This window comes from Bubalus bubalis, chromosome 8 (genome assembly GCF_019923935.1).
Source record: "Bubalus bubalis isolate 160015118507 breed Murrah chromosome 8, NDDB_SH_1, whole genome shotgun sequence".
Taxonomy (NCBI): domain Eukaryota; kingdom Metazoa; phylum Chordata; class Mammalia; order Artiodactyla; family Bovidae; genus Bubalus; species Bubalus bubalis.
Window position 1 is genome coordinate 113,213,930 of NC_059164.1, and position 25,719 is coordinate 113,239,648.

Genomic DNA, 25,719 nt, shown 5'->3' on the forward strand with positions numbered 1-25,719 from the left:
CTGGAAGGGTTAAACCCGGCCGTTGCTCTGCTCGCCGTGGGCCCCGGGGGTGCCCTCCGCCTGTCACTCAGAGCCCCACAACAGCCGGCCCTTTCTCCGCAGTTATCAGCACGTCGAGGGGCAGGGGGCGCATGCGCAGGGCCGTATCGCGCGGTGGCGCAAAGGCTACAGCCGGAGTGCCGAGATGCAGAGAATAGGTGGTAGATAGATAGGGTCGTGCGTGGGCCCCAAGGGCAGGCCCCCGCCTCCTTTGTTCCTGCAGGGCCAAATAAGCTGCCCACTCCCAGCCCCCAACCCTGCCTGGAATCCGCCCGCCCTCGCGGCCCCCTGAGTCCCCGCCACCACCCCCAACCCCGCCCCGCGCATCCCCGTCGACCCCAGGGGGTCTCCCCCCAAAAGTTCCATCCAGTATCTCCCACACCCTCTGCGCCACCCGCTGCCCCCAACCGTCCTGGGTCCCTCGGGCTGGTCTTTGCTCTGATCCTGCCCCCCTCCTGGCCCCCTACCCACTGCCTCACTCGCTCGGTCCCCTGACCGCCCCCCCCCCCCCCCCCCGCCTGCCCCTGCCTGTGCCCGCAGAGAGGAGAAGGAGCGCTGGATCCGGGCCAAGTACGAGCAGAAGCTCTTCCTGGCCCCGCTGCCCAGCTCGGACGTGCCTCTGGGCCAGCAGCTGCTCCGGGCGGTGGTGGAGGACGACCTGCGGCTGCTGGTGACGCTCCTGGCGCACGGGTCCAAAGAGGAGGTGAACGAGACCTACGGCGACGGGGACGGGCGGACGGCCCTGCACCTGTCCAGCGCCATGGCCAACGTGGTCTTCACGCAGCTGCTTATCTGGGTGAGTTGGTGCGGGGGCGGCGGGAGGGGAGGGGGGGCTTCCTGACATCCGTCCTCCCCACCCGGGTGGGGGAACCCACACCTTTCCTGCCAACCGTGAGAACGTGCTTCCTTCTGCAGTACGGGGTGGACGTGCGGAGCCGGGACGCCCGCGGCCTGACCCCGCTGGCCTACGCTCGCCGCGCCGGCAGCCAGGAGTGTGCCGACATCCTCATCCAGCACGGCTGCCCCGGGGAGGGCTGTGGCGTGGCCGCCGCCCCGGGCAGAGAGCCGGCCAATGGCACCAGCGCCTCCGCCGAGCTGCACCGCAGCCCCAGCCTCCTGTGAGCCCCGGGAAGAAGCCGGAGGGGCCAGGACTGACGCCGGGGCGCAGGCACCCACCTCCCTCCAGGCCCTGGGGGAGACGAGAGACACAGAGGCTGAGACCAGGAAGAGTCTGGGAGGAGAGCCAGACTGGAGGGTCAGTGGAGACACCCGGGACTCCAGCCGCTGCAGGTGTTTGCCCGGCCGGCGCTGCTGCGAAGGGACAGGATGCTTTGGGGGTGCTGTGAGAGGAGGGGAGCAGGACCTCGCCCTCCTCCAGGTTCCTGCCTTCTCGTGCCAGCCCCCTGTAGGCCCCCCGACCCGGAGACGGGAGCCTGGGCGGGCCAGAGGTCCCATGTAAATGTGTACATTGCAATATTTATGTTTGTGTACATACTTGGTGTGTGTGTGTGATGAGCCAATAAACCAGACCGTGTGTGTGTGGGGGCCTGGCTCTTGCCTTTCATCTCCCCACCTTCTGAGAAAACACCCCTTGGGGCTCTGCTTCTGCGTCCCTGTCCTCTCCTCTCTGTTGTACTTTGGGGTGCCCCTCCCCCCCGCCCAGCCTCCTCCATGGGCTTCTCTCAGCCCTTCTTTCTCCAGGGGTGGCGTTGAGTCTGTCAGCCGCCCCAGGAGGGGAGACTGGCCCTGTGCTTCCCACTGGAAGCTCCCCGCCGCTCCCCCATCACCCTCACGGAGGTTTCCTGTTGGTGTCCTTGTTTTCATCCGTATGCTGGCAAGTAGCCTTATTAACGCCACGCCTGTGCTGGCCCAAGGTCACCCACAGAGAGGGCAGGAGTCGTCAGGGAACCAGCCCCACAGCCAGACGTGCAGGGGGTCAGCGCCCGGGAGAGTCTGAGGATGTGATGGGACAAGGGGGGCTCGTGTCAGGGGAAGAGACACATCGCCGATGGCAGGAAGGCCCCCTGGACTGCCCCCAGCCTCCCCGCCAAGCCAGAGGCAGGACCCGGGGCCCCTGCTTATCCCTCGGACTGTCCCTTAGTCTCGCTAGAAAGACGACCTGGAGAAAACCTCTGCGTGTGCTCTTGAAGAACTTGCCAGGTTAGGGTCCCCGCTCTTGAGGGCGCTTGCCGCCACCCTGCCGATGGCCTGTGTGCGCGGTGGGTGTGGCAGGCTGGCGGGCTCTGCGTGGGTGCCTGCCAGGGGGAAATTAACCAAGTAAAGCTATTCAGAGAGAAAACCGGATTTTATTTTCTTCATCCACAGCCCCTTTCGCAAGGCGGATAAACACCTTAAGCGAAGATAAGGGCAGAATAGAGACAGAGCTATGGGTACGTGTAAGATTGGGTTCCTGGGCTTAGAAAAATGCTAGCAATAATCATCTCCTTAGGTTCCCTAAGGAAAAGAAGCCGCTTGAGAGGGTGAATAACTGCCTGGTATAGTTCAGGAGGCTGCAGAGGCAAAGCCAGGAAAAAATAAAAAAAGCCTTGGCTTTGCCAGTTCTCCTTGCCCACCACTCGCCCCCAGCCCCAGGGCAGGGGCACAGAGCCTGAGGGCCTCTGCTCCTGCCCTCATTAGACCTGCTGGACAGGATTCCTGAGAGCAAGGTGACAACATCTCCTGGGATCCTTGATCTCTCTATGCCTGACTTCTCTCCTAAAAAGAATCTCACCCTGTAGGTTCCCTCTGTGGGTGAGTCTAAGGTTTCAGACAGCCTTGATCTAGATCAGGGTGGGGCTCGCCTGGATTACATTTTTCCTGGCCTCCAGCCTTCCTGGAATTTAGCCAAAGAAGAGAGAAGACACTGGATGTGTGTCCCAGCCCGGGCGCTGTGCCGCCGTGGCTCAAGACCAACCACAGCTCCAGGGTCCCTTCATTCTGGCTGCCAGAGCCGCTGGGAGGGAAGGGGTGTCACAGTCCCATTGGGAGAGGCGGGTAGTGGACGTGTGAGCAACTAGATGGCTGACCAGCCCGGAGCCAGGACCCACAGCACCCTGCCCTGGAGCAGTGAGGAGGCTGGCCAGGGCTGGCTGGGGCTGCCCTTCCCTGCCCTTGCTCACCTGCCTCCCGCAGAGCCTTTTAATCTCAGTGGCTCAGGAAGAGAGCAGGTCCTGTTTCTTCCCAGGCGGGCCCGTTAACCGTGACAGCAGCTGCAGCCAGTTTCTCTGGGTACAGGATGTCAACCCGTCTTGCGAAGGCGGGGAAGCGGCCGACAGCTTCAGCTTGTCTCGTTCCCTCCTGGTCTGCCCTGTGCCCTGAGGGTGTCCCTGAAGCCTCATGTCTGTCTGTCTCCTTTGTCCGCCGCTAATGCTGTTCCTTAATTTGGTCGCAGAATTCCCAACCCGAAGCCTTCAACTCCTATCTCTGTAGCTTCCCCCACAGCACACACCCTCCCAGAACCACCAGACGCGCATTCCTGCCTCCTGCACTCTGCAGTGGGCCCTCTCAAACGGAGGAGGACCTGGGGTCCCAAGCTTTGCAAACGGGGCAGGGCGGGTGGGAGGGGAGACCACCCCCAGTGCTGTAAGCACAGAGGACTGGTGTGGGTCTTCCGCTCCAGGCCCTCAGGTCTGGAATGTCAGAGAACAGCAGACAGGGCCTGAGCTGCCTAGTCCTCTGCGCAGAAGACGATTTATGATGGTTGGGCTCCCAGGTGACGAGGGTGAGCCCCTGGCCTGACCCGGGCCCTCACAGGACTCATGGCCTCCACCTAGTCAGACATGCCCTGGACGTACCGCCCCCTAAGAACCTGGGCTCCAGCACTTCACTTCCTCTCAATTCAAAAGCGAGTGAGTCCTCTACCCTGAAGCAGCGGTGCCTGTTAGGAGCGTGAGATCTGGAGGCGGGAACAGTGGGCAGTGATGCAGCGGGAAAGGACAGAAGCAGAGGTAGGTTACATGGGGGAGATGGTGAGTGCTGAGAGGGTCCCTAGGAGGGCAGCAGGAGTTCCAACTTTTGCTTGTTTGCATGTCCTGCGCTGTAGACCGGCAAGGCGGTGCCCGCCCTGGGGCTGGGAGGTTAAACTGAGGCTGGAGGAGACACGACCTCCCCAGTCCCTCTGGAAGACACAGACTGAGGCAGAGAGCTCCATATATACAAACTGTACACAAAATAAATAAGGAGCTGTGACCAGCTTGGCAGGTCTCACCCTGGCTGCCTCCCGCCCCTCAGAAGCGACTCTAGGGCATCAGTTGAAGGAAGGGGAACCCTGCAGGCCCAAGGAGCCCCCTTTTAGTCCCAGCAGCTCCTCAACAGTGAGAACCCCTGAAGTCCAGGCCTGGGGCCTCCGGCATGGCCCAGGACCCAAAAGGGTCCGCATCTCAGGTTGCCAGGAGGGCCCCCCAGAGCTGTGCCAATTGCTGACAGAGCCCCATCCAAGGGCAGGACCGTGGCAGGGGCCCCTGTGGTCCCCAGAGCCCAGTCCAGTGTCCGCGCAGACCCGTGCCTCCCGGGGGCCCCTCAGGGCCGGGCCCCCTGCTCCATCTGTTGGTGCTGGCTCCTCACGGCAAACCTGTTGACGTGCACGGGTATGGGGACCACGATCTTGGGGTTTCTCACGGGCTCCCCAGAGCGGCTGCTCACGTTCCCAGCTTTGATGCGCTTCCACTTGGCCCGCCGGTTCTGAAACCAGATCTTGACCTGCACCTCGCTGAGCTTGAGGGCGTGCGCGATCTGGGAGCGCTCGGTCAGCGAGAGGTACTTCTTGCAGTGGAACTCCTTCTCCAGCTCCAGGAGCTGCTCGCTGGTGAAGGCTGTGCGGCGCCTCCGGCTCTTGCCCCCGGGGGCCGGGACTCCTGTCGAGGGTGCCCCCTCCTCCACTGAGGTCCCCAGGCCGCCCTTCAGCTTTGGTTTAGGTCCCAGGAGGGCCCCGGGGCCCCCAGCAGAACTGTCCAGAAAGCCGTCATCCTCACTGTCCGCGCCCGAGCCCTCTTCCTCCTGCTCACTGCCTGCCGGGTCTCCTGCGGGTGCCTCCAGCTTTTCCTCATCGGAGCTGTACACCTTCCCCTCTGCTGCGGGGAGTGGGGGCCAACAGGGTGGGGTCGGGGTGGGATCGGGTTGAGGGGGAGGCGAGGAGAAGGCAGACAGGTTGGAGGTGGCACATGGAACCGGGCCAGGCGTGGAGAGCGTGCCAGCCGGAGGACAGACAGACATGGAGGGGATAAGACAGGAGGCACACAGGCAGGGCAGAGTGGGAAGAGGTTTGGGAGGACAGAGAGATGGGAAGAAAGGTATTAACCAGCACAGACTTCACTCGGGCAACGTGAGGGAGGCATCCATCAAGAGGGCCCCATTCCTAGGACCCGGATGCCTCGGCCCCCACCCCTCAACCTCATTTCCCTACCTGCTACCTCCCCGGCTCTCTCTAGACCCCAGTGAAGGGCTCCCCACTCACGAACCGCCCCTCCAAGCCCAGACCCTGCAGCTGCTCATGGTGAGGAAACAGCTGGAGCCGGGCTCGGGATCCTTTCAGTTACTACAGGCAGGAGTGAGAATGCAGGAGGATTCACTTTTGCAGGACAGAGAGGAGGCCGCTTCTGTTCTCCTCCCGGGCTCCTCACTTGGCCTCATGGGAAGAGCCACGCGAGCCCCTCTGGTCCGCCCCCCTTCCTTCCCTCTTTCCTGGAGCTGGGAATCTTGGCATCTTGTTTCCAGATGGAAACTTCAGGGTCATGTGATTCCCTCCTGCCCCAAACTGGGATCTAGGAAGTGTTACCCAAGGACCCGAGAGTCAGGAGGTGTCTGTACCCCCACCTCACCAATTCTCTGTAACCAGACCATCCAGCCTAGACCGGGGAGCCCTCCCACCACACACACCACATTCTTGATGGCCAGGTTTTTCTTCCAATCACGCAGCTCCCCCAGGACCCTTTCCAGCCTTCATTTTAAGAAGATGCCATCTCAAAAAAAAAAAAAAGATGCCATCTCTTTTCCACCTTCCCTCTGTCCCAGCCAAGCCAGTGAGAAGCATCAACAGCTGCTTTCTGCCCAAGTTCAGAATCCCGGGGACCCTGAGTTCAGTGTCAGCTGAGAACCGGAGGGAACACGGGAAGCAGAGGAAGAAATAGAAGTGCAGCTGGGGAGGGAATACAGAGAGGAAAAGGGGGAAAGAGAGATTCTGACTCAGTAGGCTGCTGGTTATTTGTAATCACAGGCATATAAACATTTTAACCCATACATAATTCTAAAGCTTAATTCCATCGTTGGTTGCATCATAGGGACATTTTTATCGGAACCACAGATAAGCCATGACAAGTGTCTTTTAGTGTTTGAGTTTTACAAAATCCCTTGTTTTCTGCCCAAAGGACCAATCAACAGGGGAACCACAAAAAATCAAAAAGAAAACCTACCGGTAGAAAGGAGAACGAGAAGAAAACAGATTAACCCGTCAACTGAACAGTCAGCCCCTCGCCAGAGGAGCTCGCAATGTACAGGTGGGGGCGCATGTGTGCACATCACCACATGTGTCGCACGCACACTCCGAGGTCGAGAAGGTGACCCCGCGAAATGATTCCTAGACGGGCCGAGTGCGCGCACGCATGCGCGAGCTGGAGCAGCTCCACGCTCCCCGCGGGGCCGGCCCTACTCTCTCACCCCTGCCATCCCCCTGCGCCCCCGCACCAGCCCGCTCACTTTCTGCTCCCTTCCTCCACCCCAGAGCTGTCCTGAACGGATGCTGTCCGCACCTGTTCCTTTTGCTCAGGAACCACGTTTACATTCTCCTTAGAGGCCAGGATACAGCCTCTCCCGGCTCACCCACCCCATCCCAGTCCCCGCACGTTTCCACCCCTCCTCCGGTGGTGTCATTCCCGGGCCCTGTCTCTTCCTGGAGGGCTTCCGGCCTTCATCCACCATCTCAAAGCCCACGTGGCACACCCCCTGACAGCCTCACCCAGGCCTTACTGCTCCCCTCGAAGGTGGGCTTGGTTCTCTGACAGCCCACCCAACTTCACCCACCTGCGCCCATCCATGACCTGCCTCTCGGGGCTCACCTCCCAGCACCCTGGGCTTTCTCCCTGCCTTCATCCCGATCCAAAATTGGTTTAATTTCTGCAAGATTCACATCCCTGGGTCCTCATTTCATGTCATTAGGGGCCCTTTCCCAGGCCATCCCCACCTCCCCAGAACGCAAGTGTAACATCTGGTGTCCCAAACTGGACTCCTGGACCTTCTTCAGAGTCAGCTTCTCCCGGTCTGAACCCCCCCTCTCTTTCCATCTCAGGTAGTGCTAACTCCCCCCACCCACCCCCATTATTCAGACCAGACCTTCACTCCCACCACCAGTGACCAGCCCACCAGCAAATCTCAGTAGAGCCGCAGCCCAACTGACTTCTCATCACCTCCTCTGGGTCCAGCTAGCCCAAGTCACTCTCCTCTCTTGCTAGTTCATCAACGTTTTCTCCTGTTCTGCCCCTCCCACCCCTTCCCATGGGTTATTCTGTTTGGAATACTAGATTCTTCACCTAGATTCTGGCACTGGCTTATTCCCTATCTCCTTCAGGTCTTTATCAATGAGACCTTACCCAATCTTCCTTTTTAAAATCAAAATTCCCTATGCTTCCCATCTCCCTTCTCTGCTTTACTTGTTGCTATGGTATACGTAACCAACTTTATTCATTTATTTTTATTGGGTTTTCAGGCCTCTATCGCGCAGCAAGTATGTGGCTCCTCAGACGCCAGACCTCCGGGCCTGCTCCCAGGGCCTCAGTTCCTGAGTCAGGGCCGCGTGTCAGCCGGCACTCTGCGAGGCTTGCAAACACATTCCTAGGTCAGCGCGGTCCTGCCCATGGGGAAGGAGGCTGCGGGAGTGCATCTGATGGGGCCGGGTGCCATGCTGGGGTCACCTGGCTCAAGGGCACCTGGCACCTCCCATGGGCCCCCGGCGAGGAGTGGCGGGCCGGCCCCTGGCTTGCCAAATGCCAAAGCGGGGAGCAAAGCTAGCTCTGGCAGAAGGAAGCAAATAGCAACGGGATGCCTTTGCAAGCAGTTGCTGGGCTGCCCCACGTTAGGGCTCCCCGGGAGAAAAATGCCATTTTGGCCCCTAGGCCTGGGATCCAGGTGGGCACCCAGGGTGTTCTCCCTGCAGGATCCGAGCACAGTGCAGACAGACCTAGGCTCACGAGCTTTCTCCTGCAGAGCAAATGTGACGGAACAGCCGTGTGGAGGTTGCCTTGACGTTCCCTGGGAGTGTGGGAGCCCTCCCTGGGCGCAGGGCCTCAGGGGCCACTGCAAAATGAACTGTTTTATTGGCTGTCTCTTCCTACTAAAACGTTAAGTTCCATGAAGGTGGGCTTCCCTAGTAGGTCAGCTAGTAAAGAATCCGTCTGCAATGCAGGAGACCCCGGTTCGATTGCTGGGTTGGGAAGATCCCCTGGAGAACGGATAGGCTACTCACTCCAGTATTCTTGGGCTTCCCTGGTGGCTCAGCTGGGAAAGAATCTGCCTGCAATGAGGGAGCCCTGGGTTCGATCTGTGGTGGGAAGAACCCCTGGAGAAGGGAAAGGCTACCCACTCCAGTATTCTGGCCTGGAGAATAGTCCATGGGGTTGCAGAGAGTTGGACACGACTGAGTGACTTTCACTTTCTTTCACTTTCCAGGAAGGTAGAGATTTATATACATATATTATATATATATATTTCCCTGCTATATTCTCAGCATCTAGAAAGCTACCTGAACAGAGCAGGCACTGAGAAAATACCTCCTTTTTAAATGTATTTTTATTTGGCTGCACCAGGAATTAGTTGTGACATGAGGGATCTAGTTCCCTGACTAGGGATCAAACCCAGGCCCTCTGCAATGGGACCACCAGGGAAGTCCTGGATAAGTATTTGTTGACTGAAAGAAAGAAACTACTCCGGAGCACTTTCTGATTCTCCCTCTCTGTCCCTCCTTTCTCAAGCCTCCCCTAAAATATTCCTGACAACCCTGTTTCTCCAGCCCAGCTCCAGACATAAGACATCCTCTCCATAAATATTATTCTCCCCACTTTCCAGTGAAAGTGAAAAGTGAAAGTCACTCAGTTGTGTCCGACTCTTTGCGACCCCATGGACTGAATACTCCAGGCCAGAATACTGGAGTGGGTAGCCTTTCCCTTCTCCAGGGGATCTTTCCAACCCAGGGATCGAACCCACGTCTCCCACACTGCAGGCAGATTCTTTACCAGCTGAGCCACAAGGGAAGCCCTAGGCCCTCTGATCTCAGAGTCGCTGGAGAGGAATTTGTGTGGGGTGGGAACGACAGGATCTTATGCTAAAGGAAATCAAGGGCAACCCCCAACATCATTACTAAATCCTCTTTTAATTTCTAATTTTTAAAACATGGCTTGCAGTAAACAACAACAGAAAAAAAAAGAAGCTTGTTAAAACCCAGCCCAGTACTACACTACTTTAACCAGCTGCTACAAAAAGGCAGAAACTAGGATTCAGGGCTTGAAGGATGAAATCATTTAGCACAGCTCTAAGCACCCAGGGGGTGTCCAATAAATCTAAATTGATGATGACTGAGATGAGGTTCCCAGGTTCCCGATCTGGCAGGGCCCTCCTGAGATCACATCATCCATCGCTCTGTCTTCACACAGATTCCGTGAAAGTCGAGCCCACACGAGCAGGCCACCCCCAGGGCTGCTTTTAAAGCCATAAAGGAAGCACAGGTTCACAACCTCTCTTGGTTACTTGATCCCGGCGGGATTCTGCGTAGTGAGGGGTTGGGGGAGGGGAAGAGTTTTTCTCTGAGCCTTTATAATCATGACATTGAGGGGTCTGATAAGCAACTCTTGGAAGGAGATGGCAGGGAAATAGAAGAAAGCGACAGAGAAGGGAAAATACTGTTAGCTCTCAGAGGAAAGGGTCTGGGACAGTGAGCGAGGCTGGGGAGGCGGGGCAGGCAACCAGGGGCAGAAGAATCAGATGATCAGTCAGAGAAACTGAAAGGGCTGAAAAGTTTAGGGAGAAAAGAGAAAAAAAAAAAAAAAAAATCGGGGAGTTGCAGGGGGAGAGAGTAAAAAGCCTTCCAAAAAAAAAACAAAAACCCAACAGATGCTACACTCTAAACACTGATGGATTTGGAGCCCAGCCATTTGCTCTTAGCTCCACCAGCGCCAGGAGCATTTTAGAACTCAAGACCCAAAGTGACCGAAACGTATTCTGAAGGACTGGCTGAGCAACAGAGCAGTCCGGTCCTTTACAACATAGCAATCCTGGAACAGCCTTACTAGTTTCTCATGAGTTAGCTAAAAAATTAATGCAAACTCTTATTGAATTCATAATACATACCAAATAGCTGCTACTGCTAAGTCGCTTCAGTCGTGTCCGACTCTGTGCGACCCCATAGACGGCAGCCCACCAGGCTCCCCCGTCCCTGGGATTCTCCAGGCAAGAACACTGGAGCGGGTTGCCATTTCCTTCTTCAATGCATGAAAGTGAAAAGTGAAAGTGAAGTCGCTCAGTCGTGTCCGACTCCTCGCGACCCCATGGACTACAGCCTACCAGGCTCCTCCATCCATGGGATTTTCCAGGCAAGGGTATTGGAGTGGGGTGCCATTGCCTTCTCCGTACCAATAGCAAGCACACTCAAAACAAAAATTGCACATATAAAAATGGTTTTGACTAAAACCTGACAAGAAGCACATCTTGTTGATAAAATTTCTATTTGCAAAATTTGATTGAGAATAATTGAACCTGGTGGATAAACTGTCCATGAAAGTAAATTTCTAACTGCAGATGCTGTATAGCTGGCTGATGTGAACCAAAAAATTTGATCAATAAAACATCGTGAAAAATTTTCCATGGGAAATAATCATCTTGGTGAGAAAATTTGGGGCAGAAGGAAAAGTGTTTCATTGGGAACAATCTGGCTGTGCTAGGTAGGATGGCCAAACAGAGAAGCTCTGTCCTTTGTGATTAAAAGTGACATTACTGGTTATATAAGAGAACATTGACCTATATGTAAAATAATCAATAAACACCTACTGCATAGCACAGGGACGTCTACTCAATACTCTAATTACCTATATGAGAAAAGAATCTTTAGAAGAATAGATTTATGTATGTGAACTGAAGTGAAAATCGCTCAGTCGTGTCCGACTCTTTGCGACCCCATGGACTGTACAGTCCATGGAATTCTCTAGGCCAGAATACTGGAGTGGGTAGCACCTCTCCAGGGGATCTTCCAAACCCAAGGATCGAACCCAGGTCAGGCAGATTCTTTACCAGCTGAGCCAGCAGGGAAGAAGATTTATGTATATGTATAATTAAACTTGGACACAGAACTGGACATGGAAAAACAGACTGGTTCCAAATCGGGAAAGGAGTACATCAAGGCTGTATACTGTCACCCTGCTTACTTAACTTACACGCAGAGTACATCATGAGAAATGCCGGGCTGGATGAAGCACAAGCTGGAATCAAGATTGCTGGGAGAAATATGAATAACCTCAGATATGCAGATGACACCACCCTTATGGCAGAAAGCAAAGAACTAAAGAACCTCTTGATGAAAGTGAAAGAGGAGAGTGAAAAGTTGGCTTAAAACTCAACATTCAGAAAACTAAGATCACAGCATCTGGTCCCATCACTTCATGGCAAATAGATGGGGAAACAATGGAAACAGTGAGAGTCTTTATTTGCTTGGGCTCCAAAATCACTGCAGATGGTGACCTAAGCCATGAAATTAAAAGATGCTTGCTCCTTGGAAGAAAAGCTATGACCAACCTACGTAGCTTATTAAAAAGCAGAGATATTACTTTGCCGACAAATGTCCACCTAGTCAAAGCTGTGGTTTTTCCAGTAGTCATGTATGGATGTGAAAGTTGGACTATAAAGAAAGCTGAGTGCCGAAGAATTGATGCTTTTAAACTGTGGTGTTGGAGAAGACTCTTGAGAGTCCCACGGACTGCAAAGAGATCAAACCAATCAATCCTAAAGGAAATCAGTCCTGAATATTTGTTGGACGGACTGATGCTGAAGCTTCAATACTTTGATCACCTGATGTGAAGAGTTGACTCATTGGAAAAGACTCTGATGCTGGGAAAGATTGAAGGCAGGAGGAGAAGGGGACGACAGAGGATGAAATGGTTGGATGGAATCACCGACTCGATGGATATGAGTCTGAGCAAGCTCTGGGAGATAGTGAAAGACAGGGAAGCCTGGCGTGCTGCAGTCCATGGGGTCACAAAGAGTCTGACACGACTGAGCGACGGAACTGAATGGATAACTAAATCACTTTGCTGTTTACCTGAAACTAACGCAACATTGTAAATAAACTATACCCAATATAAAATAAAAATTTTTTAAATGCGTACACTGTTTCCAGCTTGTTCCCTGTGGGCAGCCTTTGTTTATCTATCCAGGGGAAATGGCAGTGGGGCAGCTTGTTATTAGGAAACATCAAGTCCTCCTGGTAGATGCTATTGTCCTGAAAAGCAGAAATCACATGGTTTGAACCACGATTACTTGTAGGGTCCACTCCAGGGGCATTGTCCCTCTGCAGAGAGCAGCACGCAGGCTTCAGGGGCACCCTTGCAATGAATCTTCCTTGGGAGAGGACAAGAAGCTCTAACTTGGGGCCAGAGACCCCCGTGGTAGGTGTTCTCCAGTAGGAAGAACAAATACCACCAGGCTCATACCACCTAGACAGGAGTCTATGGCCGCCAAGGTCAGCGAGGATGACAGGCCTGGGTCATGAGGCAGAAGAGCCCCCAGGATGCAGAACCACCTTAGACCCCCAGCCACGGGAACTCACAGAGCTTCTGCACCGTCCAGCCCTCACCCGGCCTGCTCTGGTCCAGCTGACATATAACCAAGTCATTATTATTTGCTGAGAAGCCTCTCCCCCACTACACTCAGTTCTGGCTTCTCTTCCCTCCATTTAAAGAACAACGACCTTCACAGGCAGGTCTCCCCTGGTAGCTCAGCGGTGAAGAATCCGCCTGCTAATGCAGGAGGTGCAGGTTTGATCCCTGACTCGCAGATCCCCTGGAGGAGGGCATGGCAATCCACTCCAGTATTCTTGCCTGGAGAATCCCACCAACAGAAGAGCCTGGCAGGCGACAGTCACTGGAGTCACACCGAGTTGGACATGACTTATCGACTAAACAACAACCCTCACATGCCCCAAACCCCTCTCTGGACAACTATCCAGCTTCCTGAATACAGAAGGGTGGGGTCAAAAGGTGGGAAAAATCCAGGTCATCTCCCCAAAAAGAGGCATGTGTGCACCACCTTCATTTTACCATCACACCCAGTTTGTAATTATTTCTCTTTCTGGAGACGGTACCTTCTCCCATCCTTCATGGCAACTGACTTGCTTTCAGTGTGTCTTTCATTCGTCCTCACTAAGTTCATGCCCTGCTATGCTGCTGCTCCTTGCTATACTTTTAGGTAAAATAACGAATATTCACTTCCTCTCTCTCCACTCTCCCCGTGACTCTTCAGCATTCTTTACTCCAAATCCACATGAGAACTTCCTCTGTGTCACTGCGGTCCAGAGCCCCTCCCACCTTCCTGACAAGGTCACAGAGACTCCCCCACCACCACCTGCCCACTCCAAGCTTGGAGCTCCTTTCAGGGCATGCTAATGCCCCTCATTGGAAAAGACCCTGAGGCTGGGAAAGATTGAAGGCAAGAGGAGAAGGGGATGACAGAGGATGAGATGGTTGGATGGCATCACTGACACGATGGACATGAGTTTGAGTAAGCTCCGGGAGTTGGTGATGGACAGGGAAGCCTGGCATGCTGCAGTCCGTGGGATCACAAAGATTCAGACACGACTGAGCGACTGAACTGAACTGAATGTGGTCATTGCCAAGAGCACCCTTGCATGACCTTTAACCTTCCCAAGCAATGTCACACTTAGTACTGTCATCTTCAGGCAACTCATTGAAGTAGAGCTGACCTAGCAGTGGTAGTAATGGGAGGTTAGGCACCTTATTTTCAGGTGGAGAAACAAAACTGAATTTCAAAAAGATTAAATGATTTCCCAGTCACACCACTAGGGACAGAGCTGGTCCAGAACCCTGCTCTCCTAAGTCTCCAATCAGCTCTTCCTACTCTTCCCAGTAAACTGTCTTCCTCCCTCCACTTGGAGAAGTCCTCCCCAGATGCTTCATCAGATCAACAGCCTTCCTATCAAAGCCAGTTTAGGTTTAGACCTGGTCCTTATTAGGACCACTTATCACCTCATCCTCAACACCTTCCCTTAACATTCTTGGAGATGATCCTTAAATCGCTGCAGGAGAGGCCTCAATCCCCGAATCTCACCTTTGTCCTGTAACAGGCCATTTCCCCCTCATTCCCAAGACAAAATTCCCACCTGATCTTTCTCCCGTTTGCTTTTTCCATTATTACTGGTTTGTATGATATCACCTTACCAGTCACTATTTCTTTTATTTAAAAGTGTATTTTCTCACTTAAAGAACAATACTGCCCACTGATGGAAACAGTTTTTCTCTCCCCAAATATTTATTTATTCATTTGGTTGCCTTGGGTCTCAGTTGTGGCACGCCGGACTTTCACTGTGGCTTTCCTCCCTGATACTGAAAGGGAGTTCAAAGAACATTCTTTCCTTCCTTGCCGCTTGCGCCTCCTGTTCACTCATGGCACCTCCTTCTTTGGCCGTTGTTCTCCGTCAACTGCCCAGGGGAGTGGGGATGTCAGTCACATTTCCCCACCTTCACAATCACAAGGACAGTGACCTAGAGCTGGCCGATCCACACATAACCATCTCCTGGGGCCTTGACTCAAGCTAGTGAGTCAGTCTTCTTAGGACTTCACACGTGCTGTGCTCCACTGGGGTCCCAGCCTGGGATGATAAGAATTGAGGGCGGCTTAAGCTTGTGCCCTCCCTTCTCACTCACCAGGAGAAAAGGAGGTGGAGGCAGAGAGAGGAGCCAGACCAAGAGCAAGACAGAAAGACCCAACAACATGGCTTGCATTTTTGGATCCACATGAATCAATAAATGTCCATTTTAGTTTAATTAGGGAAATGTCCCGAATATTCACTGGGAGGACTGATGCTGAAGCTGAAGCTCCAATACTTTGGCAACCTGATGAAAAGAGCTAACTCATTGGGAAAGACGCTGATGCTGGGAAAGAATGAGGGGAGGAGGAGAAGGGGGCTACAGAAGATGAGATGGTTGGATGGCATCACCGACTCAATGGACATGAGTTTGAGCAAACTCTGGGAGACAGTGAAGGACAGGAAAGCCTGGCGTGCTGCACTCCGTGGGGTTGCAAAGAACTGGACATAACTGAGCAACGGTTGTCACAAGCAACCCAAAGAGTTCTGATTACAGACACCGCTGGAACTAGAAGTGACAGGAATCACATGACTCCAGGAAAAGGAAGCCCCCTGCCTCTCTCCCACACCTCTCCCATCCAAAATAATTTCCCCCCAAAGATACCCAGGTCATCCCTCAAATTACTCATAATAGTGCCACCTAAAATTTCACAAGTTTGAAAGTTATTTGGACTTTTAAAAACCCTCCTTAATCCATCCAGCGTGAATTATTTTAATCCAATAGCCGTGCTCCTAACACTAAGCTGAGATAAGACATATGAGGGAATAGGGATTGTGATGAATAAAAAAGTTTTTTGTTTATCTGTTTGCTGCTTTTGTTTTTAAGTTTGTTTTAATGGGAAGAAAGGAAGAACAGGCTCCCTGGGACGCAGCAGAAATGCTTTGGGCAGCCGTGTCCACAAGGTGTCTACACAGAGTTTCTCACCAACATGTAAGACAGGAAAACTGAAAAGAGGGAGAAAGAGCCAAAGAGAAAATCTGGAATCTACCTGCATTAGATGCATGCAGCGTTTTCTCCAGGCATGCCCCATGTAGACTAAGTCCTCAGGATACAAGGCTATGTTACCATCACCCCCAGAAACATCTGTCCTTTCCAGTTCAGAGAGTGTCACCCATCACCGCCTCTAGGAAAGATGCCTTTCCCAGATTAATCCCCAGGAAAGCTCCCCATCCATTTCTAGCACGTGGACAATACCGATAATTTCTCGCCCACCTATTACTTTAGGAGGCTGGACAAACCGCTTCTCATTTAATCTTCAGATCCATGAGGTAAGGATTGCTGCCGTTTATTTTACTGGTGAGACAACAGAGACTGCAGAGGTTAGTCTTCTGCCGTAGGTCACAAAAGAGGTGGTGCTGAGATCGGTATCCACTTGACCTTAGCCAAAAGGCCAAGAAGCAATTGAGATCGGTATCCAAAACCTGTGTCTGTTCCCCCAGGCAGCACGGTCTCTCTGTTATCAATGAATGAAACAGAGACTGAAACTCAATGTCACCCTGTCATAAATCCTGTACCAGGGACATCCCCGATGGTCCAGCGGTTAAGAATCTGCCTGTCGGTGTGGGGGACACGGGTCCAATCACTGGTCTGGGAACTAAGAACCCACATGCCACGGGGCACCTAAGCCCGTGGGCCACAACTACTGAGCCTGCGCTCCAGAGCCCAAGAGTCACAACTACTGAAGCCCGAGCACTCTAGAGCCCATGCTCCCCAACTAGAGATGTCACCGCGGTGAGAAGCCCGTGCACGGCAACTAGAGAAAGCCGGGGCGCAGCAACAAGGACCTGGTGCAGCCAAAAAATAGCCAAATAAAAGTTACCGTTTAGAAACCCTGATGGAGAAATAGCACAGGGGACCAGGGGCTGACCGCACAGCGCAGCCGTTCTGTCTCTCACTCGCCGTAGGGCACTTTTTCCTTCCTCACGACATCCAGTCGGTCACAACTGATCTCTTAAAGGAGATCAGTTAAGATCTACCCCCTTTTATCAAAGGTTCTCTCATTCCGTACGACGGCTGTCCATGGCCTCCACTCAGGTAACACACCCCTGGTCACAGATGATGGAGCCTTTTCCACCCTAGAGCCCAGCCCTGATTCCATCCTGAGATGTGGGAGTCCGGGTGCTGCCTCCTTGACACTGACCATGACAACTCAGCACTGAGAAGTAGAATCTGCCCCCCCGACCCGCTGACCCCTTGCTTTGTGTGTGTGTGTGTGTGGTAGCTTTTTTTTTCTATTTTAAAGGGAACAATTCACTAAGAAAGGTATCCTTACAGAACTGTCAAGCTGGAGTGACCTTAGAGGTTACCTAATTCAAACCTCTAATTTTACTGATGGGGAGGCTGGGACACACAGAGGCGTGATTTGGCTAAGACCCCTCTGTTACACACTCCCAGGATGTGCATAATTTATAGGATAGTTGTCATCCATTCCAGCACAACCCAGGGCTTTCCAGGTGGCTCAGTGGTAAAGAATCCACCATCCAATGCAGGAGCAGAGGGAGAAGCTGGTTCAGTCCCTGGGTCAGGAAGATCCCCTGGGGGAGAGCATGGCAACCCACTCTAGTGTTCTTGCCTGGGAAATCCCCTGGACAGGGGAACCTGGCGGGCTACAGTCCACGGGGTCACAAAGCGCTGGGCATGACTTACTGAGCACCCATGCATGCCAACACAAACTGATTCTCACCTTCAGTCTCAGGGTAATTTCGTCTCCCTCCCTCCTGGAACACCTGCATCGCTTCTCTTCCCATTGCTCCCAGTATAGAGTTCCGGCTTATCTAAGACTTCTACTTTAACACCTGAAGCTCCAATACTTTGGCCACCTGATGTGATCAACTGACTCAATGGAAAAGACCCTGATGCTGGGAAAGGTTGAAGGCAGGAGGAGAAGGGGACGACAGAGGATGAGAAGGTTGGATGACATCACCGACTCAATGAACAGGAGATTGGGCAAACTCGGGGAGATAGTGAGGGACAGGGAGATAGTGAAGGACTGGCGTGCTGCAGTCCATGGGGTCGCAAAGCGTCGGACACGACTGAGCGACTGAACAAAAGCTATCATAATTCTCAGTCAAGGAATCCATCTCCCACTGCCCCCAGCTCAGGAGTTTTCAGTTTCCCCCACCCTCATTTTCACGAAGTGCTTTCTCCACACAACCCTGATCTCTGTTAGTCTTGGCCCCACCCTGCCTTTTGCTTCTAATAAGACACCTCCTCTCATCTCGGGGAGAATATTCCTTTCCCTTCCGTGATGGAAAGGGAGGGAAGCCACTGCCTCCGGACGACTTGCCTTGCTGTGCTGTCCCTTCCGACCACAACTGAATTCACCCGTGAAGGTCACTCTTCTGTCACAACAATTCAAGCTTCTCTTTTCCCTCTCACTCTCCCAATGAGCACTTCAAAACTTCTTCCACATGACTCTAAACTGTAACTTTCTCGAAGAATGCGTCTTTTCGTCAGTGAAATACCCCAACCTCTCCTCTCCCATTCCTAATCCAGACCTCCTGCATCACCACGGCAGCACCTGAAGAGGGCGCTCTCCACTCTGCCTTGGTTCGGAGGCAGGAAACCGCCCCCCCCCCACCCCTGCCCCCACCATTCCCTCTGGGGAAACTTCTCTCCCAGGGAGTTCTTTTCTTCCCACTGCTCCTCTTCAAGCGCCTCTCTTTTTTGTATATCTACCCCACTACTTATATCATTGCTGCTGCCTAACTCCTAATCCGTTTCACCGCAAAGATCCTTCTTTCTCTGTTATTTCCAAGGCAAAAATCCTTGCCTGTAGCTTCTCACTCAAACACTACCCTCAACGCCAATACTTGGCTCAGAATATTACGGTCCTCCTTTCCAGTTAAAACATTTGCCCCTCCTCATTCCAATTACTGCCTCTCCCCCACTAGTCCCAGTATAGACTATTCAAGCCCATTGCACTGAGTGTAAGAATTATGTCCCAACCTTTTAGAATCTAGGCTTCCCTGATAGCTCAGTTGGTACAGAATCTGCCTGCAATACGGGAGACCCTGGTTCGATTCCTGGGTCGGAAAGATCCGCTGAAGAAGGGATAGGCTATCCACTCCAGTATTCTTGGGCTTCCCTGGTGGCTCAGCCGATGGTAAAGGATCTGCCCGCAATGCGGGAGACCAGGGTTCAATCCCTGGGTTGGGAAGATCCCCTGGGGAAGGCAAAGGCTACCCACTCCAGTATTCTGGCCTGGAGAATTTATACTCCATGGAGTCACAAAGAGTCGGACATGACTGAGTGACTTTCACTTCTAGAATCTCCAGTTCCCTAGTTAACAACAGAGACCCCTCCTCTTCCAACCCTCCCAAGTGCTGCCCTCACTGAGGCACAAGGTATCTCAATATCCATTCCAATCCTCCCAATAACATTCTCTGCCTCACCCAGGGTCAAAGGTGGCAGCCAGAAAAAGCCTGTGAACCCCTTCTCAGAACAGCGCTTTTCTGTGCATAAGTTAAAACACATAGGATTACATTAGGGAGCAATTATATAAAATACAGTTATCAAATATTTTAAATGTATTTGAGATATGCTGCTGCTAAGTCGCTTCAGTCGTGTCCGACTCTGTGCAACCCCATAGACGGCAGCCCACCAGGCTCCCCGGCCCCTGGGATTCTCCAGGCAAGAACACTGGAGTGGGTTGCCATTTCCTTCTCCAATGCGTGAAAGTGAAACGAAAGTGAAGTCGCTCAGTCATGTCCGACTAGTAGCGACCCCATGGACTGCAGCCTACCAAGCTCCTCCGTCCATGAGATTTTCTAGGCAAGAGTACTGGAGTGGCTTGCCATTGCCTTCTCCGATTTGAGATATAATCACTTACATTTCTTTATCAATTCATTAAACAACAATATGTCTCCAAAAATTGTTAATTTGTATGAAAATATCTGCGATCTCTATTGGCAACAAAACTCTCAGGTACTATGGACGCTGCGATGGTTTCTGGCCTTCATAATCACAGGACGTGTCAAATTTCAGTGAGAAGCTAGTAGAAATGTAGACATAGAATTTTTTTTCCACATCCATAATTAACAGATTTCCTCACAAGGGGTCCATGAAGTCCATGTTAACAGTCTGACTCTAAATTCTGAGGCTAGAAAACCAAGCTTTTAGTTCTATAAAGCTGAAAGGAATGTTAAAAATAATCTGAACTAAAACTTTTACATTACAGGTGAGGAAACTGAAGCCTAGAGAAGTGATAAGATTTTGAATCACCTATAGGGTCTTAAGCCCTGGCGGCTCAGACAGTCAAGAATCTGCCTGCAATGCAGGAGACTCGGGTTCCATCCCTGGGTTGGGAGGATCCCCTGGAGGAGGAAATGGCAACCCACTCCAGTATTCTTGCCTGGAAAATTCCGTGGACAGAGGAGCCTGGGGGCTAAATCCATGGGGTCACAAAGAGTCCAACATGACTGAGCAATAAACATAGCATCTTAAGGGCTTCCCTGGTGGCTTAGCAGTAAAGAATCCACCTACAATGCAGGAGCTGCAGGAGATGTGGGTTCAATCCCTGGGTCGGGAAGCTAGCCTGGAGAAAGGAATGGCAACCCACTCCAGTATTCTTGCCTGGAGAATCCCGTGGACAGAGAAGCCTACAGCCCATGGGGTTGCAAAGAGTCCGACAGGACTGAAGCGACTTAGCACCCACACACGCAGAGTGTCTTAAAACTAAGGTCATAACAGACACACAACAAATGTTTCCTGAATTGAACTCAGTGGCTTGCCGAAGCTGTAGAGCTAATGACTGACAAAGTTGAGACCTGAATCCCTGCGTCACTCCTAAATAAATGTCCATTTTCACTCACATGAAGTTAATGCAACATGTGCCTTCTGTAGATGTCAATGGAGCAGTCCCTTTCCCTGTACGCTCATCCTCAAAATTTCTAGGAAAACATGCTCTCCTTCACTCCCAAGAAAAATCTCCCTCCTGTTTCTAACAGAAGTCTCTGATTCCACGTCACATCATTCTTCCCAGTTTTTTCCTCTTGTGAGTAAATATATTCCGGCAGTCATAATGGATACCTGTTCAGAAATTAACTGATGGGTCGTCTTCAGCGCTCCCTGGCTACGGCCAGGTGCGTGGCTGACCTCAGTCAGCACTCAGATATCACGCTAGCCTCCTTGAACGGTTTCCATTATTATTGCCAGTCTCTATTCAGAAATTAGCAAATTTTTTTTCTGTTTAGTTTTAGAAGAGAATGCTCGCTACCCTGCCATCTCCCTCCCAGGTTAGTCCCCCCATGTTCTCTTTTCCATACCATCTCAACCACAAGTGGTTTTTCCCTCTCCACGCTCAGCAGTGGCATTATCTTTCAAAACACTCGCACTCTATTTGTGTTGCCGACACAACAATCACATACAGAGTATCCATCATCCTTAACTATTTGTTTTCAGGCAATCCAGTCCTTTTCCCCCTTGAATGAATTGCTGCTCTGAAACGCCTCCAAATGAAAGTTTTCTCCTGAATTTTTCCAAATGGACAGCTCTTTTCATCATTCCCTAGCACGCAGCATCCACTTCCCCCATCTTCTCTGTGACATGTGTGAGTTCCACGTTCTCAAGTCAGCTTCGATAACTCAGTCAGAGCTCACACACCTTCACACGAAAGGTCATCTCTGCCCATCCCACTTAAGGCAGAACTCTCTTTCTTCATGTCTTTTGGGGCCAACTGGTCTCTTCCCTCCATATTCCTAGCACATCAACAACTTCACTACCCACCTGTTTCAAAGCTCCTTTCCCCTCATCCCTTTCACAGGACCATTCTTACAATTCTCCAGATTTGATACGTCAGCTATGGTCCACATGAGGCTACAGACCACGTGAAACGTGGCTGGTTTGAACTTGAGGTGTGCTGAATGTGTGAAACAAACACTGGATTTCAGAGACAGCGTGAACAGAGGATATCAAACATCTCATTAAATTTTTTATATTGAGTAATGCTGAAATAATATTTTGGACATGCTGGGTTAAATAAATTATAAAAATTAATTTCACCTGTTTTATTTTACTATTTGAATGTGGCTAAGAAAATTATTTTAATGACATAAATGACTTGCTAGATGGCACTGCTCTGGGAGCTTCTGTTGATTCATACTTTTAAATCTTCCCTGCTAGTTCAAAATTCTGTTATCACTCCTATTAAGACATCTCTCCCAGTTATCCACATCGACTGCTCCCATGCTCCAAACTTAGAATTGCTTTCAGGGTACCATTTTCAAATCTTTTCTGCCCCCATTATTTCTGTACACGGTATTTCTCTTTGCCTGCTAATATAGCTTCTACTCTGCCATCAAATCATAATAAAGTTCTGCTTTCTTCCTCATCAATTCTAGTAGGGCGCTATCTGTCTCAACTCTCAGCAAAATTTTTAGAAATAGTCCTTCTAATTCCCAAGAAAAAGAACTTCACTCACCATCCTCCAAATTGGCCTATCTTCACTGTAATTTCATTTAAATGGATAGTAATTGTAAGACACTAGACAAATGTAAATTAATAACATCAGACCCACGTTACCCATTCACAGTAGAATAGCAATTCCTCCTCTGTCACTTTAAAGATGCCATCCCGTCTCCAAAATCTTCTGTAATGAGGTTCCAACTCCATTATTCGCTCTAAGAACTCTTTTACTTCATACTAAATACTCGAATACAATTTGCCAAGCAGAGTGTTCGCTTTCCCACCACTTTCAGCATGAGCCATGCGTCATGACTCCTCAAACCCATTTTATGTCTAACGTTTCTGGAATTGCTATTTTCTTTTCTCAACTCTGTTGAGGAAAAAAAAAATCAAGACTGGGAAGGTGGACATGAGTGGTGAGGTGAAGACGAGTCGGGCGAGTTTGCACTAAGAGGGAGAAGAAGCCGCAGTCACAGGAAGCCCTCCCATTCATTAACTGCGAACCTGCCATCTGAAATCTCGCCTTCCTGCTCAGCTCCGGAAGCCCCACTGAGAACCCTTTCTGTGCCTCTCTTCCTAATGGGGGGATGACCTTCACTCCAGCACCTCTCAGAATTCTTCCTCTGGGAGGTCTCCTTCTCATCCTTCTTAGCAAAGAAATTCCTTGTTGTTACTCCAGGAACGACGAACAATCCCCTTTACTGCTTCCAACGTTCTCTTTAGGTGATGAAGCTCTTTTCTTTCTTGTTCTGTATATAAATTCATTTCTTGTAACTCTCAATACTGACAAACCTTAAAAAAAAATTACTCCTAGTGTTGAAACGTTCCCCTCTTTCCTACTAGTATATTTATTTAGCTCCTTCCCAGTCCTCTCAGGACAGAACTCTTGCACACACACACACACTTCTGGCCCAGAAATGCTGCTCCCCTTTTCCTGGAGCCAGCACTGGAAACCCCTTGCCCGTCTCTTCCAACAGGCAGCCCTCTCCGTGCTCGCATCTCTGGACGATCTGGGCGCGTAGTCCATCTGTGCGCCTCTATTCTATTCCTCAGCGTTTCTCTTCTGTCCTTTCCTTCTGCTTTCCCCACCTCCACGCCTGGTGTTCCTGCCGATATTCTACCTGCTTCAGAAAAGAGGCCCCACTGCACAGATGGGGCAAAACAAGAAGCAGGCGGAGGGGGGAACCTGAAGAGCAGGACGAGTTGCTTGGTCTCCCATGCCCTGGGGATACTCCACCCCTGCTCTCCTCCACTGGGACGTCTTCCTCTCCCCTCTGGCTCTGCTCATCTGCTCCTCAAGCGTCTGCTTCTCCTACTGCCTCCAAACCCCTTCATCCCCCAACGCCACCAGCCTGGCTCTCCCTTCTGTCTCAGGACTCCCCACCAATCCTTCCCTCCTCCTGTCCTCCTGTGGCTCCTCCCCACCCCCACCCCTTATCTTGTGGACATCTCCTCCCAGGTTCCAGCTGCTGCTCTATCATTTCCTCTGGATCCTTCCCAGGAGATGCTGCCTAGATTTCAGTCACTGGTTCCTCCTGGTCCAACCAGGTACAAAAAACCAGCAGCTGAGTACCCCAGAGCCAGAATGCCCAGGGCTAAAGGGGGAAAGAAGAGGCAGACAGACTGCAGAGCAGCCCTTGGGGTCTGGAAGAAGTACTGGCCCTTTGGACAACTCTGAGAAAGGGCCCAGGAACCCCTCCCCAGGAACAGCTCTCCTGACGAAGGACAAAGGGGGCTCCTGGCTCTCCTTGTCTCCACTAGAGTCCTCCCCCAAGCCTCCTGGGTCCCTTCCACCTGCTAAACTGGATGTGATGAACGGTTAAGCAGAGGCAGCTTCATCCTGATGTTCAAGAACTTGAAGCCTCAGAACACCACATTGCAAGCAGTCCCTGTTTTTCTTAAATAGGGCCCACCCACCAAACTGCATAAGCTGGGGGTCTCAGCACACCTGAATCTGCCTCTGGAGAGTAAAAGCTTTTCCAGCTTTTAGGGGTTAAAGGTCAACAGGGAGGCCTGTTTGGACTGATTAGAAACAGGGTTGTTTGAATACACCTCACCTCTCCTGAGAGGTGATTCTCCTATGGAGGATCAGAGATCCCTGAACAATCTCTTAGCTGAATCTCACTGGTTCCAGGATCTTAGCTGGATTCTGGACTCCCAGGCCTTGGGGCCACACCCCACTCAGCCCTGCCTTCAGCCTGTCTCTCCGCCTCCCAGACCACCTCAGTCCGCAGTGCGAGGCCCTCGCTTGATTCTCCAAGGCCTGGCTGTAAATCCGCCAGTTCAGAAGCGACCTCCACACCCAAGAGACACACAAGTCCCCCCACCATCAGCACCACTTTAAGACGCTCCCTTTGCCCCTGCGTTCCGAGGGTCCGCAGGGGGTCAATACCACCGTCTCCGCAGAAGCCCTTACTGAACTGACAGCTGCCCCACTGCCCCCTCACCCGGGGGTCTGGCTGGTGTCCCCAGGAATCCCATACTTGCAGCTTCTCTATTCCCAGCAGAGGAGCAAGAGGTTCTGCAAGCAGCCGCGGGAGCCGGGGCAGGACTAGACCGCCAGGAGGCAAGCCGCTAGTCTGGCCGGGAGCACGGGCGAGTCTCGGGGCCGAGGCTGCAGGCTCTCTGGAGGCAGAGCGGGCGGCGGATCTGGGACCTGGAGGTGGCTCCGCACAACGGCGGCGCATCTGGGGCTCCGGGACTCCGGGGGCTCTGAGGAGGTGTCGGGGCTCCGAGAGCAGGCTGCCGCCTCGGACTTCTAGGGGGACCAGCCTCCCGCCCGGAGACTTGGCCGGCCCAGGGCACTTACCCGGCAGACTTGGGAAAGTCTCGGAGAAGTGCGCAGGCGGGGGCACTGGGGGTTCTGCTACTTTCTCCCGGGCGGGCAGCGGCTCGTCGGCGTCCAGTCCACCCTCCGGGCGTCGGCCGCCCGGCTCGGGGTGGTTTCGGGCGGCAGTGGCGGCGGCGGCGGCGGCGGCGAGCTCCGGGGGCCCGTAGAAGGCGTCGGGTGGCTCCGCGAAGCTGGGCAGCGCGGTGGTCAGCGCCACCATCGAGGGCACGGCCTGGCCCAGCCCCGCGCAGAAGGTGTTGGTCAGGCGGCCGGCGAAGGAGGCAAGCGGGGCGAGGGGCGGGAGGCCGGCGGGCAGCGGCGCGGGAGCCAGCGCCTGCGGCAGCACGAGGGGCCGGTAGGGCATGAACATGGGGTAGCCGGTGTACAGCAAGTGGCCGGAGCGCGGCGGCGGCGGCCCGATCAGAGAGTCGATGGAGAAGGCGGTGCCCGGGCCCCCGCCGCCACCGCCGCCGCTGCCGCCCCCGCCGCTGCCCCCGGGGGCGCCCCCGCCGCCGGCTCGCTGCATGGTGCCCGGAGCCGCGGCCGCCCCGGGGCGCTCCCCTCCGGGCGCCGCCGTGCGCCCCCGCGGCTCGG

At 52.8% G+C, this 25,719-nt stretch overlaps 3 protein-coding genes across 11 annotated transcripts in view; 1 reads left to right on the plus strand and 2 right to left on the minus strand.

Moving 5' to 3' along the window:
* The window catches only part of AGAP3 (ArfGAP with GTPase domain, ankyrin repeat and PH domain 3), a 56,499-nt gene extending 54,920 nt beyond the window's left edge, over window positions 1–1,579 (plus strand). For all 6 annotated transcript variants that reach the window (XM_025291820.2, XM_025291823.2, XM_044947066.2 and 3 more), the window contains 2 exons: window positions 580–835; window positions 955–1,579. In XM_025291820.2, the coding sequence (XP_025147605.1) occupies window positions 580–835; window positions 955–1,161 (463 nt within the window). In that variant the 3' untranslated portion in view covers window positions 1,162–1,579. The remainder of the gene's footprint in view (window positions 1–579; window positions 836–954) is intronic.
* A 123-nt stretch (window positions 1,580–1,702) lies between these two features.
* On the minus strand, window positions 1,703–25,666 carry GBX1 (gastrulation brain homeobox 1). The gene is made up of 2 exons (XM_044947075.2): window positions 25,105–25,666; window positions 1,703–5,108 (listed from the first exon to the last, which is right to left on the minus strand). The coding sequence occupies exons 1-2, from the start codon at window positions 25,649–25,651 to the stop codon at window positions 4,558–4,560; spliced, it is 1,098 nt and encodes a 365-aa protein (XP_044803010.1). The 5' UTR covers window positions 25,652–25,666; the 3' UTR covers window positions 1,703–4,557.
* Window positions 4,975–25,719, minus strand: part of ASB10 (ankyrin repeat and SOCS box containing 10) — a 39,367-nt gene continuing 18,622 nt past the window's right edge. For 2 of the 4 annotated variants that reach the window (XR_006553012.2, XR_006553011.2), the window contains exon 7: window positions 4,997–5,105. The gene's annotated coding sequence lies outside the window, so the exon portion shown is untranslated. Of the gene's footprint in view, window positions 5,109–25,719 lie in introns of all 4 variants that reach the window. The other 2 variants (XM_044947074.2, XM_045166490.1) reach the window with 2 other exon arrangements.